The following is a 21,008-nucleotide window of genomic DNA, read 5'->3' as shown; positions in this document are numbered from 1 at the left end:
AACATTATTGTTTGATGGCATTCAATACTTTAAACAACTGAATTCGAATCACCATGTTTTGTGATCTCCTTCTCTAGTTGGTGAAACTGTGCAGTGGGATGATCGAAGCAGGGAGAGCTTATACCACAGCCAACAAGCACTTTGTCAACGGGATCCGAGACCTCTCTCAACAGTGCAGAAAAGATGAAATGATATCGGTAAGAAAGAAGATTGTGCTTTTTAAACGGAGTTATTTTGCAAATTTTTTCATGCTTCCTCCTTTAGTTGGGAAGGTGGGATGTTTAAGGCTCGAGGCACCCCCAGCTGGGAAGGTGGATTGGATGAGGCTCCTTCAGCGAGGTACGTGGAAAGGATGAGGTTCTGTGGCGCCCTGTAGTTTCAACTGAAGCTGCTTAATTCTGGGCTGACGACAGTTACTTTTGTGCCTTGGACTGGGCCTGATCTTGTCACCACCTCTGTAACATGATGATTGGGAACTCACTGGAAATTTGTCCTACAACAATGGCGTATCTACACTGTAAAGCGGTTTGCCAGCGCGAAAGTCCAAGGAAACTATGGCGTAAGTGAGCTCAGCCAGTTTCACACCACCCCGTAATTTATTAGGATATTTGTGCTGCTTTACCAAAACCGCCACCCAGCTCATTAACATAGCCCCGCCCTCATTCAAAACCACTGGAAGCACAAATTTCATGGATATACGCTAGTTTTCCCGTGGCATCCAGTTACATCAAGAAATCTAGGCACTGATTGGCCCCAAGTTCACCTGATAGCAGCATAATTTCTGTCTCTTACATGAATCCTCAGTTTGTGAGGAGTACTTATGCTTTGAAGTTCATTTCTGCAATTTGGAATTGATCTTTTCCAGGTTTTCTTTTGTGCTTTGCATCTTCATTGACATCTTCAGTTTCTTGACCAGGGTCCTCCATGTCTCTGAAGCCAATCATGGCCATCTCTGAGGTTCTACATTCACTACGGCATAACCAAATTAGTTTCCCAGAAAATTATGGTGCAGGTTAGTGTCAGGCAGACCAGCATCCTAATTTGCCGATTAGGCCATTCCAGGAAATCCCCAGCCCACACATCTGAATAAGGTCCAGCAGAGTATGCAATCAGAGCTGTGGATATTTTCAATTACTTGTGTTTCCTTGTGTTTTAATAAAAATACCTTGCTTACCCACCCATGAGCATCAGTTATAAATGCGTGACAAATGATTTCAAGGCTGCAATGTGATCTGTGATTCTGTGATATCAATGGCTGAAGGCACTGGATACAGCAAAGGCTACGGGCCCTGACAACAACCCAGCAATAGTACTGAAGACTTGTGCTCCTGAAACTAGCCGCGCCCCTAGCCAAGCTGTTCCAGTACAGCTACAACACTGGCGTCTACCCAAATAATGTAGAAAATTGACCAGGAATGTCCTGTCCACAAAAAGCAGGACAAATCCAATCTGGTCCCATCAGTCTACTTTCAATCATCAACAGAATGATGGAAGGTGTCATTGACACTCCTATCAAGCAGCACTTGCCTCAGCAATAACCTGCTCACTGACGCTCAGTTTGGGTTCCGCCAGGGCCACTCAGCTCCTGACCTCATTATAGCATTGGTCCAAACATGGACAAAAGATCTGAATTCCAGAGGTGAGGTGAGAGTGACTGCCCTTGACATCAAGGCAGCATTTGACTGAGTATGGCATCAAGGAGCCTTAGAAAAATTGAAGTCAATGGGAATCAGGAGGAAAACTCTCCACTGGTTGGAGTCATACCTAGCACAAACAAAGATGGTTGTGGCTGTTGGAGATCAATCTTCACAGCCCCAGGACATCACTGCAGGAGTTCCTCAAGGTAGTGTCCGAGGATCAACCATCTTCAGCTGCTTCAGCTGGACCTTCCCTCCAACATAAGGTCAGAAATGGGGATGTTCACAAATTGTTGCACAGTGTTCAGTACCATTGCAGCTCTCAGATACTGAAACAGTTCGAACCAGCATGTAGCAAGATGCTGGCTTGGGCAAGTAACATTCGTGCCACGCAAGTGCCAGGCAATGACTATCTCCAACAGGAGAGACTCTAACCATCTCTCCTTGACATTCAACGGCATTACCATCACTGAATCCCCAACCACCAATACCTGAGGGGTCACCATTGACCAGAAACTGAACTGGAGTAGCCATATAAATACTGTGGCTTCAAGAACAGGTCAGAGGCTAGGAATTCTGCAGCGAGTAACTCATCTCCTGACTCCCCAAAGTCTGTCCACCATCTACAAGGCACAAGTCAGGAGTATGATGGAGTACTCTCCACTTGCCTGGATGAGTGCAGCTCCAACAACACTCAAGAAGCTTGGCGCCATCCAGGACATAGCAGCCCACTTGATTGGCATCCCATCTACTACCTTCAACATTTACTCCCTCCACCACTGGTGTACCGTGGCAGCAGTGTGTACCATCTACAAGATGCATTGCAACAACGCACCAAGGCTTCTTCGACAGCATCTTCCAAACCAGCGATCTCTACCACCTAGAAGGACAAGGGCAGCAGACGCATGGGAACACCACCACCTGCAAGTTCCCCTCCAAGCCACACACCATCCTGACTTGGAACTATATCACCGTTCCTTCACTGTCGCTGGGTCAAAATCCTGGAACTCCCTTCATAACAGCACTGTGGGTGTACCCACACCAGATGGACTGGAGCGATTCAAGAAGGCAGCTCACCACAACCTTCTCAAACGCAATTAGGGATGGACAATAAATGCTGGCCTAACCAATGACACTCAAATCCCACAAATGAATTTAAAAAAATGGCTGCAGTAAAGTCCTTGGGATTTGCTCTCATGCTTCCTGATATCATCCGAACCCACAATATGATTCCTGCCTGTAACTGCTCCCACCTGTTATTTCCTATATAACACTAGAGGGAGATGAGGAGAAATTGATGAACATAAAATATATTCTTTTGTTACAGCACAAACCACTCCACATTTCTAAATAATTAGGAGGAATTGGAAGTTGATTTTTCTGGGTTAGGTGTGGGCTATTTCGAGAAAGGCTTTAGAAAAATCTAAAAAATTTTGAAGCTTTAAACCTCTAAAATGCATGAAAATAATGAGGCAGTGTGGAGTTTGTTCAAACATTCCTCGTCTTCTTGACGGTTGGTTGTACAGAGGGCTCCGCCAAAGCTTATTGGGAATTACTGCCATAAGAAATGTGAATGGGAAATGGCATTAATGAAGATTGTCATATGCTGTCATTGTCTGTCCAAAATGATGTTTTTCGTGAAGGTTGCACATGGAAGTCAACATCTCGGCCCCTTTATTTATTTCAGGAGTGCCTCCAGAAGTTTGGAGAAAACTTACAGGAAATGATCAACTACCACATGGTAAGGTGTCAGTTTCTATCATTTCTTGATTCCTGTAATTTGTAAATGTGGAGGATTAAATTTAAAGGCAGCCACAAAATCTAGTGGCGGAGCTTAATTTTGGAGCTCTGCGGTGATCCCATCTCACGTTAAATGAGCTGCTCCTGGTGTTAGCAGAAAGTCACTCTGTTCTCCCATGTGGTAAAAACATGCTGAAATCTGCCACGTACATTCTCCCACGTGGCAATTTGAGCAGACTTCCCTCATCAGTCCCAGAAAATGCTGATCCATTCTGATCTCCATATGGTGTACGCACAAAACATATTCAACACATTATCCTGCGGATTCCAGGAAATATCTGCCATCGCAACATTCAATGCAGCTGGCCCCATTTTCAAACAATTGTCAAGAGCTGAGATAATTAAGGAATTATGGAGTGTGTTCTGATAGCCGCGATTGTATTAGCTCCCTCTTGAAACATTAAAAGCATCTTCCTGAAGGTGACCAGCACTGGTGAAGAGCGTATGTCGCCATTAGTGCCCGACCCACTCAGCTGGGACAGAGTGACTATAGTTAAAACTAGTCATGACTCTAATGTCCCCCTCACTTTAACTTAACGCCCACAGACGTGACCAAATACATTGTCTTAATCCAGAAGACTGCCCTGAGCACACATACAGCCAGATCTGAAAACCCAAGGCCGTGAGGTACTCAACTCCTTCTTCCATAAGCACTCCCTCAGTACTGGCAGTGGAGCATCAGCCTAGATTATGTGCCCAAGCCCTGGCATGTGACTCCGAGGCAAGCCTCACGGCTGACTCTACTGAACCCAGCTATCAGTGCACACTGCCATAAGACGTTAGGCCATTCTTTCTGTCAGAGAACTAGTGGATCACCTGTGAGGTGACACGCAATAAATTGGAGTATACACTGTTATAAGGACAGGAACAGGACACCGTTCAATACGCAGTGTATTATTCTGCCATGAAGACGGAACTGTGTGTAAGTGGTGCATCCCTTTAAGGCCTCAATTTCTAATTGATGTAAATAAGTTCATTTGGAGGTCAATTAAGGGCATTTTCCCTCAGATTGGTAGATGTAGGTGCAGGAAATAACTCGTTTGCTTTTGTTAAAGGTCGTTTTGCATCTGTAAACAAAGTGTTATGCCTGACGTCTGGTGGACTCAAAACTTTACGATATAGGTGGATCGTGGGCATGAGAATCTAACCTTTTAATAACAAACTGGCAGCTATTGTTTGTGGCAGGTTTTGCTCATTTGTCTTGCCTTGGAGGCTGTCCGGATGTTATACACAGAAGAAAAATGCGCCAGATTTAGTCTGCAGATTTTAAGTGCGATTTGTCAATAATTCAAGTAAGAAATCTCCGATGGCAGATTTTTAGAAGGCTGCCCAGGACAGCCCAGCCAGCAGCAGCAAAGATGGTGTCAAACAATTTTTTTTGTATTTACATGGCGCTTGTGCACTAAACACAGGTTGTGACAGCCTCCCAGGGCAAGTAAAATAGTTGGCACAAGGCTGCTAACACCGGAATTTGATAAACTTGAGCGTGCGTCCCATCGTTTTTGGGTTGATGAGAATAAAGTCGAAGATAGTTTACAAAGAAAAAAGGACTTGCATTTATTTAGCACCTTTCATGACCATAGGACATCCCAACATGTTTTACAACCAGTGGAGTACTTTTATTTAAAGTGTAGTTACTGTGGTAACATAGGAAATGAATGAGCCAAATTGCACATGGCAAGTTCCCAAAAGCAGCAATGTGATAATAGCCAGATAATCTGTTTCTTAGTAGTGTTGGTTGAAGGATAAATATCGCCAGGACAGCAAGGAGGATTCCCCTGCTCTTCTCCGAGCATTGGGAGAGTCAGTCTACACTACATGCTCAAGTCCCTGGAGTGGGATTCGAATCTTCTGGCTCAATGGTGAGAGCAACACCAACTGAGCCACAGCTGATACAAGTGGTGGATAGAGGTTTGGTTCCTTACAAGACCAAGGAAATTCTGGAAATGGGAGTGACTTGGGGCTGATCTTTCTCTTTGGGGATGGGAAACAGGAGCCAGGTCTGTTTCTGGATCCCAATCCCACCCCTGGGGGAAAACAGTGACTCATTGGGATTTTGATTGCCCCCTTGATTGACATGGAGATAGGTTCCCAGTCCAATTAAGGGCAATGGGTAGGCTCTCAAAGCTGGAGAGCCAATAGAGGCCTTCCATTTTGAGAGGAGCACCTGGCTGCAATGAGTTGTAACGGGGGGGTGCTTCAACAGGAAGGTGCCCTCTCAGCCACTTTTTTAAAAAATGTAAATACAAATAGTAAAAGCAGCCAGGCCACCACTGTGTGTTTGTGGGAAGGGAGGGGGTAGGATTCCCTCTACAGGGAGACCTTTGCTTGGACCTCCCACCCAGGCAGGTCAGTAGGGCCAGTAGGCCTGTCTGCAGCACAGGCACCCTGACCTGCCACTGGTTGCCTGCCTCCAGGCAGTTATCTGCACCCCCCGCCCCCCTGTTGAGTCGGGAAACTGCAGACTGACTGGCGAGTCCCAGTCGGCCTCCTAAACCTACCTTTTAACCGGACTCTTAACGAGCCTAATTGGCTGCCCCGAACCCACCTCGGCCAACATGGCTGATGTCGGGAAAGGGGTCAAGAAACCGGTACGGCAGCCGGTGCTGGTATTTCTGAGCCCCATCCGCCTCTGTTCCTGACCTCGGCGGAGCCCAAAAACCTGATACAAAAACAAGAAATGCTGGAATCGCTCAGCAGGTCTGGCAGCATCTGTGGAAAGAGAAGCAGAGTTAACGTTTCGGGTCAGTGACCCTTCTTCGGAACTGACAAATATTAGAAAAGTCACAGATTATAAGCAAGTGAGGTGGGGGTGGGGCAAGAGATAACAAAGGAAAAGGTGCAGATTGGACCAGGCCACATAGCTAACGAAAAGGTCACGGAGCAAAGGCAAACAATATGTTAATGGTGTGTTGAAAGACAAAGCATTAGTACAGATTAGGTGTAAATACACTGAATATTGAACAGTAGCAAGTGCAAACCTGAAAAAAAACAGTGGGTAAGCAAACTGAACAAACTAAGATGAAATGAAATAAATGCAAAAAAAAATGTAAAAAAGAATGTTTTAAAAAAAAAAGGAAGAAAAAATAACTAAAAATGAAAGTAAAATGGGGGGCTGTCATGCTCTGAAATTATTGAACTCAATGTTCAGTCCAGCAGGCTGTAGTGTGCCTAATCGGTAGATGAGATGCTGTTCCTTGAGCTTGCGTTGATGTTCACTGGAACACTGCAGCATTCCCAGGACAGAGATGTGAGCATGAGAGCAGGGGGGAGTGTTGAAATGGCAAGCAACCGGAAGCTCAGGGTCCTGCTTGCGGACTGAGCGGAGATGTTCCGCAAAGCGGTCACCCAGTCTGCGTTTGGTCTCCCCAATGTAGAGGAGACCACACTGTGAGCAGCGAATACAGTATACTACATTGAAAGAAGTACAAGTAAATCGCTGCTTCACCTGAAAGGAGTGTTTGGGGCCTGGGATAGTGAGGAGAGAGGAGGTAAATGGGTAGGTATTACACCTCCTGCGATTGCAGGGGAAGGTGCCCTGGGACGGGGACGAGGTGGTGGGGGTAATGGAGGAGTGGACCAGGGTGTCGCGGAGGGAACGATCCCTTCGGAATGCTGACACGGGAAGGGAGGGTAGTGGCATCACGCTGGAGGTGGCGAAAATGGCGGAGGATGATCCTTTGGATATGGAGGCTGGTGGGATGAAAAGTGAGGACAAGGGGAATCCTGTCACGGTTCTGGGAGGGAGGGGAAGGGGTGAGGGTAGAGGTGCGGGGAATGGGTCGGACACGGTTGAGGGCCCTGTCAACCACAGTGGGGGGAAATCCTCGGTTGAGGAAAAAGGAGGTCATATCAGAAGCACCGTCATGGAAGGTAGCATCATCAGAGCAGATGCGTCGGAGACGGAGAAACTGGGAGAATGGAATGGAGTCCTTACAGGAGGTAAGGTGTGAAGAAGTGTAGTCGAGCTAGCTGTGGGAGTCGGTGGGCTTATCATGGATATTGGTAGACAACCTATCCCCAGAGATGGAGACAGAGAAGTCGAGGAAGGGAAGGGAAGTGTCAGAGATGGACCATGTAAAGGTGAGAGAAGGGTGGAAATTGGAAGCAAAGTTGATAAAGTTTTCTAGTTCGGGGCGGGAGCAGGAAACAGCACCGATACAGTCATCAATGTACCGGAAAAAGAGTTGGGGGAGGGGGCCTGAGTCCTGATCATGGTGCTGCAACTGGGTCTCCAATGTTTTCCAGAAGGTTCCATCAGTCTAATGCTGGAGCTACAGTGGGAGACCAGCAGAAACTGAGGAATTTCAGCCCCAATTTCTCCAATGTAACAACTGAACAGAACGGGAAAAGTGACTCCCAAACAACAGCAAGATGTAATGACAACGGCTTTTTCCTATTTACAAGGATGTTTTTTCATTGTGATTTGAAAGTGTTGCATTAAGTAACCCATGTTTACTACATTATTTTGGGAATCTTGAGCATTTTGCAGTCTAAGGATAATGGCGTTTCCTTCCTGTTTAAAGGAGTCTAAACAGGGGTCAGATATGACCTTCTGAACCACCTGCCAAACATCACTTGCTTCCTCTGCTCAGACATAAAGAATGATCCGTTAGGTGAAATATTGGAGAGGTGCCCTTGGCCCCTTACTTTAGCACGAGTCAGTGCCTTCAGGAGAGAAGATTGGCACTGAATGAATAAACCGCCAGCTATTTTTGATGTGTATCACTTTTGAAAATACACACTGCTCTGCTAGTAGTTACTTAAGTTTTTTTTTGATGCCCTGCCTTTGTTCCCACTGCCCTGATGCCTGGGTACAGATCCCTGGACACAAATTGTCCTGCAATCTCACACCTAAGTGACTATAGTTCACATGGTGAGCCTTGACAGTGAGTGTGGATAGGATGCTTGTTGGTGAGAGGATCCTCGTTTAGCCTGACCCTGTCTTTTATCTGATTTCATGATGTAAACGATTTCCAGCGGGGATCTCCATCCCTCTCTCAGTCTATAGGTTGACTGATCACGTCGTGATCTTCTTTCCAATGAGACATTGAATTGAGACCCCATCTACCCCCTCAGGTGGACTTAGAAGATCCCACGGCACAATTTTGAGCAGGAGCAGGGGAGTTCTCCCCGGTGTCCTGGTCAATGTTTATCCCTCAATCAACATCACAAAAACAGATTATCTGGTCATTATCACACTGCTGTTAGTGGGAGCTTGCTGTGCACAAACTGGCTGCCGCCTTTCCTACATTACAGCAGTGAATACACTTCAAAAGTACTTCATTGGCTCTAAAGTGCTTTGGGACATCCGGTGGTCGTGAAAGGCGATATAGAAATGCAAGTCTTTTTTTTTCAATGTCCTGTGATGAGCAATGAAAATTACTTAGTTCAGTTCTTCAAAGATATAAAGGATACATTTTACAGCCAGCGATACCCAGCCAAGCAGGGCTGGGAAACTGGGCAGTTGTCAATCTTGCCCAGTTTCTGTTGGAAGTGCCCCTGCTGCTTAGTTTCCACTTCAGCTTGATGCCTGTGTAATTTACACCATCCTCCCTGATTCTGAGCGAACGCATCATTTAGCATGCATCTTGCATGCAAATGAGAGCTTTTGTGTGCTCTGTTAAACGTTCCAATTCTGCACGTACAGAGCAAGTGTTAAAGATAAACTGCTTGCAAAACGCAACTGTTAAAAGGCTTTTTTGGAGTTTGTGTTTTTGTATAGTTTTGCTTTATTATTATTTAGGTTATTCTGGATGGATTTTGAATAGTTTTTTTTACATTGGAACATGCCTGTTATGCACAAGCAGCTGAATGATAGTTTCCAAAATCACAGAGCAATGGAGTGTAAAGAAATAATGGCCCAGGACACAGGGGAGAACTCCCCTGCTCTTCTTCAAAATACTGTCTGGGGATCTTTTACAACCACCTGAGAGAATAGGTGGGGCCTCGGTTTAAATTCATCCTGTGTGCAACAACAGTGAACCATATTTTCATTGCTTTGCCAGCCAAAAAATGTGCTTCCATTTAATCTGCTGCTGCATCTCTTTGAAACCCAGTGTTAATGGCAGATATCTCACCCCCGAAACATCAAGCTCTCAATCACTGGCAGGTTGCACTGCAATGGGTCTTTAATTAGACCTGACCTGGGAACATTCAGTTGGGTCAAAGCACACTATGAAAAGTTCCTGACAACCCAACACCCCCCGCCACCCCCACCCCCACTCCATAGCTCCCATCAGAAAACCTATGCTTTAAACACTTTTGAAATATTACATACCAGTGGTCTAATGCAATAAAATATTTCTTTGTCTGTGAGTTAATGGATCAACACCCAGTTAAATTAGAAATCAAAGGTGTTTCATAGCAATATGTTAAGCCTTTGGACAATAATATTGACAGAAAGGAATTGCAGAGTCAGAGTATCCTTAAAGGTATTAAGGGATATGGGGCAAAGACAGGTATATGAAGTTAGATCAGATCAGCCAAGATCTCATTGAATGCTGGAACAGGCTCAAGGCTCTAAATGGTCCACTCCAGTTCCTATGTTCTGATCTGCATGCCTCCCATAGATCCAGCCAACAGTTACTACCTCAGTGTTGACGGATCCTTCAGCTCCTATTTATTGTGTTCTTGACTCCCCTCAATCCTATTTTCATCTGTTGATCTCAAGTGGACAGACCAAATTTCATCAATTGCTCAAGTTGCTTCCTAGTTGGTTTCTTGTTTCATGCCAGTTTCAACTCAAAAAAACTTTTACAACAAGGCAAGACTTGGATACTGCACCCATTTTTGGCAAGTCTCTCCTGGGGATTCTCACATTCCTTGCCAGAATACAATAAAAAGTTTGCCACCTAGCGTAAGATTTTATAATGCTTATATTGTGCAAGCAAACTATAAGTCTAATCTAGTGGCCAGCCTTCAACTCCTGGTTTGGTATTTCCACCGCAGTTCAGTCTTAGTAATCTCAGGTTTCAATGGTTTGGGTGTTTTAGTTTCTCCGGTTGGCTTTTCTTGTCCTGGCTCCAACATTTTAGACTTTTTGACAAGTCTCTTCTGTTCCTTCTCAAATGTGCATCACACTTTTATTTTATGATGTTAGTTCCTCGCCCTTATGCAGAGCAGTTGCTGGTTCCCATTCATTTTGCTTGGATACACGGACTCGTGCTGGAGGAGAGTCTTCATCATTGCACTTTTTTTATTGCTTTCTTTTGTTGTGTTTGGACAGCTGTGAAACTTTGAAGATTTTTTTTTGTTTGGAGCTGTAATCCTGAAGAATTCAGTAGCCTTCCCCCCCCTGTACAATCTAGAAATTATTGTTTGCAATATTAGTGGACAGGCACCAAATATGTTTGTGTGACTGTTCACTGTTTTAACCGAGCTAATGGACAGGAAAATGTCCTGAGACTGCATCCAACATTTATCACCAGCATCATTTCAAGATTTTAGTGTTAAATGGAAAGAAAACTGATACAGCAAATTTTGTAGCAGTAATGGAGTGTTGGGGCGATTGGCGGGTATGGTGTCCAGGGATTATCAACCTTCACCCTTAGGATTTTAATGCCTCCCCCCCTTTATATTTTGGGTAGACATTGTTGTGTAACATGCTGGGACTGCTGGTGCAGTAGAACATCTCACTGTTTTCATTGCAGCACCACCGACAACAGAGGAAACAACTAGACATGTTTAACAGTCATGATGTGTAACATCAGTTCTTTGTAGGTTACTGGAGAAGTCCCTACTGACCAGCAATTAGGTTACTGAGCACCGAGCCAGCCCACTATCAGAACAAGAAGCAGCCAACCTAGGTAGCACCCTTTCTCTCTACCAAGGAAAACCATTTCTTGATGTGGTCCTCAGCTCTTACAAAGGCAAGTCACTTTTTGAAAAAAGACTTGCAGTTCTTTAGCACTTTCACAGCCTCAGGATGTCCTAAAGTGCTTTACAGCGAAGTATTTTCGATTTGTAATCGCTGTTGTAATGAAGGAAATGCAGCCCAGCCAATTGACACATTTCAAGATCCCAGGAACAGCAAGGTGATAATGGCTAGATAATCTGTTTGAGTGATGTTAGTTGAGGAACAAAAATTTCCCAGGACAATGGGGAATAACTCCTCTGCTCTTCATACTATAACGCCGTGGGATGTTTTATGTCCACCTGAGAGGACAGATGGGACCTCAGTTTGACATCTGATCCAAAAGGCAGCATGTCCAACAGTGCTGCGCTCCCTCAGTATTGCACTGAAGTGTCGGCCTCGATTTTACGTTCAAGTCACTGGAGTGGGACTTGCCCCTGTGTCAGAAGGTTGTGGGTTCAAGACTGAGTTAACAACTGACACATAAAGTGATGCAAATAGCCTTGTAATTCTTCACGGCTTTTAAGTGAGGCGATAGTGAGGGTCTTGTATTGCAGGTCACTCACTGGAAATTGTTCTGAGGAGCTACTTGTTAAAAGACTGCTGTTATAGGAACAAAAAGATACTTGAAACATATTGAAGTTGTTCAATAAAAGTAAACATTCCATTGGCATTGCTTCAGGTGGGTTCTCAGGAAATAGTCACTCAGAGAGGGTTCAGTAAACAAGTGACAGTTAAAGTAGCTGGATGCAATATGGGATTAGTTTGACCAGTGAGATATTCTGCCCAAACAGTGGAGTCTGTTAGAATTCTGGCACCAGCATTGCACATGTAAAGTGGCTGAATTGTTTCTTTTATGTTGCTCTCTGTAGGCACTTGGAAACTTGCTTTGGAGGCCCTGCGATTCGCCCCATCCCTGCATCAAATTAATTTTGGACGTTTGTAACTGATTCTCTATTATTTTGTTGGCTGAGCTGTTGTGTGACACCTTCATTGCCACAGACTCTCGCAGCACAGCCATCTGCGAACATGTGTCTCACTTATTTGCAACCCTGTTTGTTTAACCCTTCGAGCCCCAGCACTGACCTTCAACCATCCACCTTCTGAAAAGCTATTAGAAGCCACCCTTTCCCCCAAGTCCTTAAAAATTGTCAGTGGGCTGTGGGGTCATGCTGGAGATTGTAAAGGAATTTTCTTTGCAAATCCGTACCACGAGTCTTGCACCCACCGGGCATCTGTTACATTTCAAAGTATTGTGGAGGTAAAGTGAGCCCAATGTGAACTGGGTCTTTGTCTGATGGCAGTACTTTCCAGTTAGTGTCGCTGGGCGGTGATCTGAAGTAAGGGCCCTGTCACTAGCAGTGAATAATTAAAGTCAGTTGTAGTGTCCTCATTACTATGCTGAAGCCAGCTAACCCAGCACACACCAGGCTCCCAAACTGGGACATTTCTGCTCTTTTCAACTGAGTTTCACATCAGGCAGCAAACCTAGCAACTGAATCATTGAGGAATATTTTAAAGTTCAATCTTGGGATATGGCATTGCTAACAAGGCCAGCAATTGTTGCCCATCTCTAGTTGCCCTTGAGAAGGTGGTGGTGAGCCACCTTCTTGAACGCCTGGAATCCGTGTGGTGGAGGTACACCCACAGTGATGTTAGGTAGGGAGTTCCAGGATTTTCACCCAGCGACAATGCAGGAATGATAATATATTTCCAAGTCTGGATGGTGTGCGACTTGGAGATGGTGGTGTTCCCACTCGCATGTTGCCCTTGTCCTTCTAGATGCTAGATGTTGCATATTTGTCCATCCACTAATAAATTTAACAGCCTTCCTACATATGTATATATCTATCTATAGAAGTATGGCATCTAGCACACAAGCATCAAACCTCAAACATCACACTTCAAAGTATCTCACATTGTTAGAGAGGCAAAATAATCTTTACAAAAATTACAAAAAGAGAAAGAAAACTATATTTTTATTGATCTTCTAGGAAACATCTCTTCTGGCAATCCTTAGGGTATGTCTAGTAGGAATTAGAATATAACTGATCTCAGGATTGACAATTTACAACAATTAGGCCTTATGAACTTCAAGCCATATAGCTTCACCTTAGCAGCAGAATAATACTCTACAGCAAGTAATGTATCATTCTTGATTTATGAGCAATGCTGTAGGAGATATCTGGTATATAAGTTAACTTTTTCTGATTATTCTTTTGTTTTCATAGTTTACACTGCTAAACATAAAACAAAAGGTACCATACCATCAAAAGATTAACCACCCTTCTACATTGCTGTGAGGGAGGTGCTGAATATTCTTTTCTAGAAGGTTTGGCAAAAGGAGGTTTTGTTGCGGTTTTCAAGTCATTGAAGGCAGCAGAATAAATGGTTCAGGCTTGACTGGAACATTGAGTGTGAGTTTATAGAAATCATAGAAAGTTTACGGCACAGAAAGAGGCCACTTGGCCCATCGTGTGTGCGCCGGCTGACAAACGAGCCACCCAGTCTAATCCTACTTTCCAGCATTTGGTCAGTAGCCCTGCAGGTTACGGCACTTGAGGTGCATATCCAGATACCTTTGAAATGAGTTAAGAGTTTCTGCCTCTACTCCCCTTTCAGGCAGTGAGTTCCAGATCCTCACCACCCTCCGGGTGAAAAAAATTTCCTCATCTCCTCTCTAATCTTTCTACCAATCACTTTAAATCTATGCCTCTTAGTCACTGACCTCTCTGCTAAGGCGAATAAACCCTTCACATCTACTCTAGCCAGGCCCCTCACAATTTTGTACATTTCAATTAGATCTCCCCTCAGCCTTCTCTGTTCCAAGGAGAACAACCCCAGCCTATCCAATCCTTCCTCATAGCTGCATTTTTCCAGTCCCGGCAACATCCTCGTAAATCTCCTTTGTAACCCTCTCTAGTCCAATTACATCCTTTCTGTAATGAAGTGACCAGAACTGCACAGTACACAAGCTGTGGCCTAACCAATGATTTATACAGTTCCAACATAACCTCCCTGCTCTTATATTCTGTACCTCGGTTAATAAAGGAAAGAATTCCATATGCCTTCTTAACCACCTTGTCGATCTGTCCAACTACCTTCAGGGATCTGTGGACATTCATTCCAAGGTCCCTCACTTCTCTACACCTCTCAGTACTTTCCCATTAATCATGTATTCCTTTGCCTTGTTTGACCTCCCCAAATGTATCACCTCACACTTATCTGGGTTGAATTCCATTTGCCACTTTTCAGCCCACCTGACCTGTCCATAGTATCTTCCTGCAGCCTACAGCTATCCTCCTCACTACTTACCACACGGCCAGTCTTTGTGTCGTGTTTAAACTTCTTGATCATACCCCCTACATTTATGTCCAAATTGTTAATATACACCACAAAAAGCAGGGGACCCAGTACTGAGGCCTGTGGAACGCCACTGAGTGGTTTTCTATCTGAGCCTGAGTCAGCTGCACGCAATGACTGGGACTCCAGTCAGGCTGTGGTGAATGCCAGTGACTGGGACTCTGGTCAGGCTGTGGTGAATGCCAGTGGGGTCGCAGTGAGCTTGCCATCCTGCCAGTGCCAGCCAGAAAATTACAGTCTTGGACGACCACTTTCTTCTGGCTTCCCACAGGGTGTTTCTCTCACTCCAGTAAAGGCTGCCCATAATTGCTATCTGCTCCTGATCTTGCACATTTGCATTCAGAGATAAAGGCCAATTAAAATCAGAGGATCATAGGAAACAGGAGCAGGAGTAGGCCATTCGGTCCATTGGGCCTACACCACCATTCAAACAGATCATGGTTGATCATCTACCTCTGCCATTTTTCCCCACCATCCCCATATCCCTTGATGATATTGGTATCCAGAAATCTACCGATTTTGGTCTTGAATGTTCTCAATGACTGGGCCTCCACAGCCCTCTGGGAGAGAATTCCAAAGATTCACCACCCTCTGAGTGAAGAAATTCCTCCTCATCTCAGTGTTAAATGGCCTACCCCTTATTCTGAGACTGTGTCCACTGGTTCCAGACTAACCAGCCAGGGGAAACATCCTATCCACATCTACCCTGTCACGCCCTGTAAGAATTTTGTAACATTCAATGAGATCACCTTTCATTCTTCGAAACTCTAGAGAATACAGGCCCAGTTTCCTCAATCTCTCCTCATAAGACAATCCCGCCATCCCAGGGATTAGTCTGGTGAACCTCTGTTGCACTCTCTCTATGTCAAGTATATCTTTCCTTAGATAAGGAGACCAAAACTGTACACAATACTCCAGGTGCGGTATCACCAAGGCTTTCTGCAATTGCAGCAAGACATCTTTACTCCTGTACTGAAGAAAATTTCCATTTAAATATTTGTTCAATTCTCTCCTTGTTCTCCATGGGACAGCACTCCAGACATCCCAGCACCGATAAGCACATATGGTATTTTTTTTTAAGTCTTTAGCTTTAAGTAACTGCCCTCAGTTTGTAAGAACATAAGAAGCAGGAGTAGGCCATTCGGCCCCTCGAGCCTGCTCCACCATTCAATAAGATCATTGCTAATCTAACTGGCCTTAACTCCACTTTCCTTTCTGTCCCCATAACCCTTGACTCCCTTGTAGATCAAAGTCTGTAACTCCGCCTTGAATTTATTCAATGATCCAGCTTCCACTGCTCTCTGGGGAAGAAAATTCCAAAGATTAACCACCCTCTGAGGGAAGATATTCCATCTCATCTCCATCTTAAATGGGAGACCCCTTATTTTTAAACTCTGTCCCCTAGTTCGAGATTCCCCCAAAAGAGGAAACATCCTCTCAGCATTTGCCCTGTCAAGCCCCCTCAGAATCTTATGTTTCAATAAGATCACCTCTCATTCTTCTAAACTCCACTGAGTATAGGCCAACCTGCTCAACCTTTCCTCATAAGACAATCCCTTCATCCCAGGAATCAGCCTAGTGAACCTTTTCTGAACTGCTTCCAATGCAAATATATCCCTCCTTAAGTAAGGAGACCAATATTGTATGCAGTACTCTAGGTGCAGTCTCACCAATGCCCTGTACAGTTTTAGCAAGACTTCCCTACTTTTATACTCCATCCCTCTTGCAATAAAGACCAATATTCTATTTGCTTTCCTAATTATTTGCTGTACCTGTAGGCTGACTTTTGTGATTCATCGGTCACTACAATTAAACTAATCTCTCATGAAAAATATGATTCCAGGTGTAAAATCCTTGATTCTCAAAATTGTGAATGTAAATATGTATAGAATAGGATCTCACTGCCCAGTTGGGTTACCAACTCTAGTTGGACCTATTCCTGGAGGTGTCATCACATGACCTCCTCCCTCCAACCCCCTCCCTCACACTCCTGCTCAACATGTCCATTTTCACGAGGCCCTACCTTTGCACACCAATTGGAAAGCGAACAGACTTCCTTACCAGATTGACGTTTCCTGACTGCTAGTCAAACGGCTCCTTCTCTTACGTCTGATATTTTTATAGCCAATAGACAAAAGTTTTCAAAGAATCTTTTTCAAAAGCATAATTTCTTTTGTTACCCATGTTATTTTCCTCCTGGGTTGCTCAGAGCAGTGCCTGGGAGATTAGTCTTTAATCCCTGGAGACTCCAAGGCAACCCTAATGCCCAGCAGCACGTGGCCTAGGGAGAGATGATCATGAATTACTGTTTGTGGTAAGGTCCTTGTGTTCTGTCAGCTGGACGTGGGCCATGTTTTGCTCAGATTAAGCCCAACAGGAAACAGGCCTAGATAGTTGATTTTCTTCAAGACTTCAAATAAAAGTTTTATTCAGTGCATTCCATTATCTTGAGCAACTTGTTTCAATTCGTCATGTTTGATGTGGCATTTCGTTTACACGGTTTCTCCCCTTTCATCTGTTTTCTCTTCCGGTAGAAGTGGTGTTCAGTATAATTAGGCTCCTGATGTTCTCGGATCCTCACCACTTGCGCCAGATTTCTGAACCCCAAAAATAAGAAAGACAACAGCGCATGTGCAGTTGGCTCCGAGCCAGGTTCTGGTAGCTGTCGGCAAGCCTCGATGTCAGAGGATGGGCCAGAGAGACCAAGAATGCAAAACCATGTTTGCCTGCCTGGCATCACTGTGCCTGCCAGGGGATGGACAAAACCACCTCTTAACTTTGTATGCCATTTTACTGGAGGCATTTGCACTGCCTCATTTATTACAGTCATCAGCAGCACTGTGATACTCATACAGTATTATTTATACTGTTTCTAATGTCACCAGATGCTGTGTGTTCTCTATCTTATTACAATTCTTATGTCTGTGAGCATTTCCTGTCTACTTCCTGTTGTCATATCTTTTGTCACAATTTGGTGTCAACTTTTTCCATTGTAAATTCCAATGTCCACATTTATAATGGGAATTGCCAATGTAAATATCTCTGGCACATAATGTTAGGGTGTTCACAAACAGGCCACAATTGGGACTTGAAATCTAGAAAAGGAAAAACTGAAATTAAGGGCTATGACAAAAGAGCAGGGGAATGGGACTAATTGGATAGCTCTTTCGGTGAGCCAGCACAGAAAAGATGGGCTGAATGGCCACTTCCTATGCTGTATGATTCTAAATGAATCCAGAATCCCGAGCTGAAGCAAAGTTTTAGTCATACAGGAAGACACATTAGTAGATCAACAACAGTGGAAAGGAAAGGATGCCAGACTATAGCAACTGGATTTAGATTTTGAATTTAGACATGTTTATGGCAGCGAATGAACAGAATGATGAAGCATTGTACACATGAGGAAAGAACCAAAGTAGTTGGTTAGGAGTCAAACATCTGGTAAAAATGTTGCCCGGATGAGTAATATTGCTGCATCCACCACAAGTGATAAAAGTTGACTCAATGGGAAGTTTGGGAAAGTATCGGTTACTCGGGAATCCTCTGTGGAATTAGAGAAGGTATGTTTTAAAACAAGAAAACATTCTTGGCATTCTGAGCTGCACTTCCAAACTGCTAGTAACCTGTCACTATATGTTTATCTATGTGAACATATAGCAGCTCTCATGCAAGGTCAGCCCTTCTGTGATGCATTTGAAAGAACAGATTTCTGGGGCTACCATTAATTTTGGTCAACATTCGGAGGTTACCATTAGGCTGCTTTGGGTGGGAAGGAAAAGGTTCAAAGAGTGAAGTTTTATACAGAATATTCTGGAGCTTCTGGTGTGGATGTGCAGTTGGAAGGTCACAACGAGCGACTTTTATCTCCAGCTGTGGATTTTCTAGGATGTCAGGGGAGTCTCTGCCTGTGGTGGTAATGTCAAACCATATTTCGGTGATTCATAGCTCCTCGACAGTAGCCTCATTTAAATTGCAGGATTCCTCATTTGTATTATAATGTCCCCTCATTTACATTACAGAGTGGTTCAATTTGCTATTAGACTGCCTCGTTTACATTACATCACTTTCTCATTTAGTGGAGTTGCCATCTCGTCTCATTACAGTGTCTCATTAAAGTTACTCTATCTCCCCTTTTAGATGACAGCATTGCTTCACTCAAGTTGCAGCATCATGTGATTTACATTGCGGTTCCTCTTGGTCCATATCAGAGTGCCTCATCATTTACATTACATAAGTAGGTAGTTTTGGCAGCCAATTTATGTATAATTAAGTCCCAGAAAATCAAATGAGATAAATGACCAGAAAGTCTTGTTTTATTTTGCGGTGGTTAAGAGCCAGGATACTGGGAGAATTCCCTGGTCTTCTTTGAATCGTACACTAGAATCTTTTACAGCCACCGAAGCCAGCAAATGGGGCCTCCAGTCAAAGTGTCATACAAAAGACAGCATCTCCAATAGGCAGAGCCCTCTCGTGACTACAGTAAGACATCAGTCTGTTATGTGCTCAAATCCATTGAGACTTGAACCTATAGCCTCCTAGCTCAGAGGCAGAAAAGCTTTCAACTGAGCCAAGCCAAGCCAACACTTAGGGTGGGGGAGGGAATTAGCAATCTATGTTTGGATCAGGACCAGGTCCCAATTTCTGATCTGATTTGACTATAGTTATTTTAGCACTTGCGTTTAAAAAAGAACAGAAGAGGGTGAGGCTGTCAAATAATCTAATTTGCTTGCAGCTTTCTTCGATTTCGAGTGTTCAGCCCTTCGCTTTCATCCAGAACAATGCACTGAATGATTCACTTTGTGTAAGGGCTGGTTCGCAGCAAGGTCTCAGTGGAGAAAATCGAGCCAGCGTCAAATACATTTCACAATGTTAAATAAATGACCAATATCCGGAATCAAACCAAAATTAAGGGCACACGTTCAAGGTAATTGGCAAAAGAACCAGAGGGGAAGATGAGAATTTTTTTTACGCAGTGAGTTGTTAAGATCTGGAATGTACTGGCTATAAGAGCAGTGGAAGCCAATTCAATAATAACTTTCAAAAGGGAATTAGATAAATATTTGAAGGCAAAAAATTTGCAGGGCTATGGGGAAAGGGCAGAAGAATGGGACTAATTGTATAGCCTGTTCAAAGAGCCAGCATAGGCTAAATGGGTTGAATGGCCTCCCTCTGTGCTGTATCATTCTATGAAATCTGAATAGCAGTCTGTCCCTGGGACTGCTGGCATTCTGGGGGTATATGTGCACAAATCATTGAAGGCAGCAGGGCAGGTTGAGAAAGCAGTTAAAAAAGCATATGGGACTCTGGGCTTTACAAATAGAAGGACAACAGCAGCAGTTGCATGGGAACACAACCACCCGCAAGCTCCGCTCCAAGTTACACACCACCCTGACTTGGAACTATATCGCCCGCTGCTCCTTCACTGTCGCTGGGTCAAAACCCTCCCTAACAGCACTGTGGGTGTACCTACACCATATAGACTACAACCGTTCAAGAAAGCAGCTCATCATCACCTTCTCAAGTGCAACAAATGCTGGCCTTGCCATGAAAGAATAAAAAAAAGTAAAAAGGCAAGGAAGCGATGATGAACTTTTATAAGATACAGGTTCGACCACAACAAGAGTATTGAGTCCAACTCTGCACCACACTTTAGGAAGGATGTGAAGACCTTGGAGAGGGTGCAGAAAAGGATTTACTAGAATAGATTCAGGGATGAGGGTCTTATGTGGATAGGTTGGAGAAGCTGGCGTTGTTTTTTGAGCAGAGAAGGTTAAGAGGAGATTTGATAGAGGTGTTCAAAATTATGAGGGGGCTGGACAGAGTAGATAGAGAGAAACTGTTCCTATTGGCTGAAAGTCAAGAATCAGGGGGCACAGAGTGAGTGGCAAAAGAAGCAAAGGCGACACGAGGAAAATCTTTTTTACTCAGCTAAAGGAATGGACATTCTGAAAGGCTGGTGGAAGCAGATTCAGTTGTGGCTTTCAAAAGGGAATTATTTAAGTACTGGAAGGAAAATAATTTTTAGGGCTACAGGGAAAGAATGGGGGAGTGGGACGAGCTGGATTGGACTTGCAGAGAGCCAGTATGGACTCGACAGGCTGAATGGCCTCTGTGCTGTAACCATTCTATCCTATAATCTGTTGTTCTTACTTTTGGTTACCAAAGGGAGCTGCATCCTGTAACACACTGAAGTGTTCTTAGTCATAATGTACAGCAGTGGTTATCATGGTAAAAAAAGAAAACCTATGTACAATAATTAGGGACTGTTGTTTATCAGAATATTCGAAGGTTTTGGGGACAGATGTCTAATGCAAAATCGTTGCTCCTCATCCTCCATGGGGAAAATGGGAACA

General features: G+C 44.1%; 1 protein-coding gene across 4 annotated transcripts in view; it reads left to right on the top strand.

Moving 5' to 3' along the window:
- The window catches only part of acap3a (ArfGAP with coiled-coil, ankyrin repeat and PH domains 3a), a 338,239-nt gene that overhangs the window by 190,092 nt on the left and 127,139 nt on the right, over nt 1-21,008 (top strand). For all 4 annotated transcript variants that reach the window (XM_068017295.1, XM_068017293.1, XM_068017296.1 and 1 more), the window contains 2 exons: nt 78-197; nt 3,325-3,378. In XM_068017295.1, the coding sequence (XP_067873396.1) occupies nt 78-197; nt 3,325-3,378 (174 nt within the window). The remainder of the gene's footprint in view (nt 1-77; nt 198-3,324; nt 3,379-21,008) is intronic.

Source organism: Heterodontus francisci, chromosome 37, assembly GCF_036365525.1.
Source record: "Heterodontus francisci isolate sHetFra1 chromosome 37, sHetFra1.hap1, whole genome shotgun sequence".
NCBI lineage: Eukaryota > Metazoa > Chordata > Chondrichthyes > Heterodontiformes > Heterodontidae > Heterodontus > Heterodontus francisci.
The sequence above is the reverse complement of the archived record's forward strand: the minus strand, read 5'-3'. Positions and strand labels throughout refer to the sequence as shown.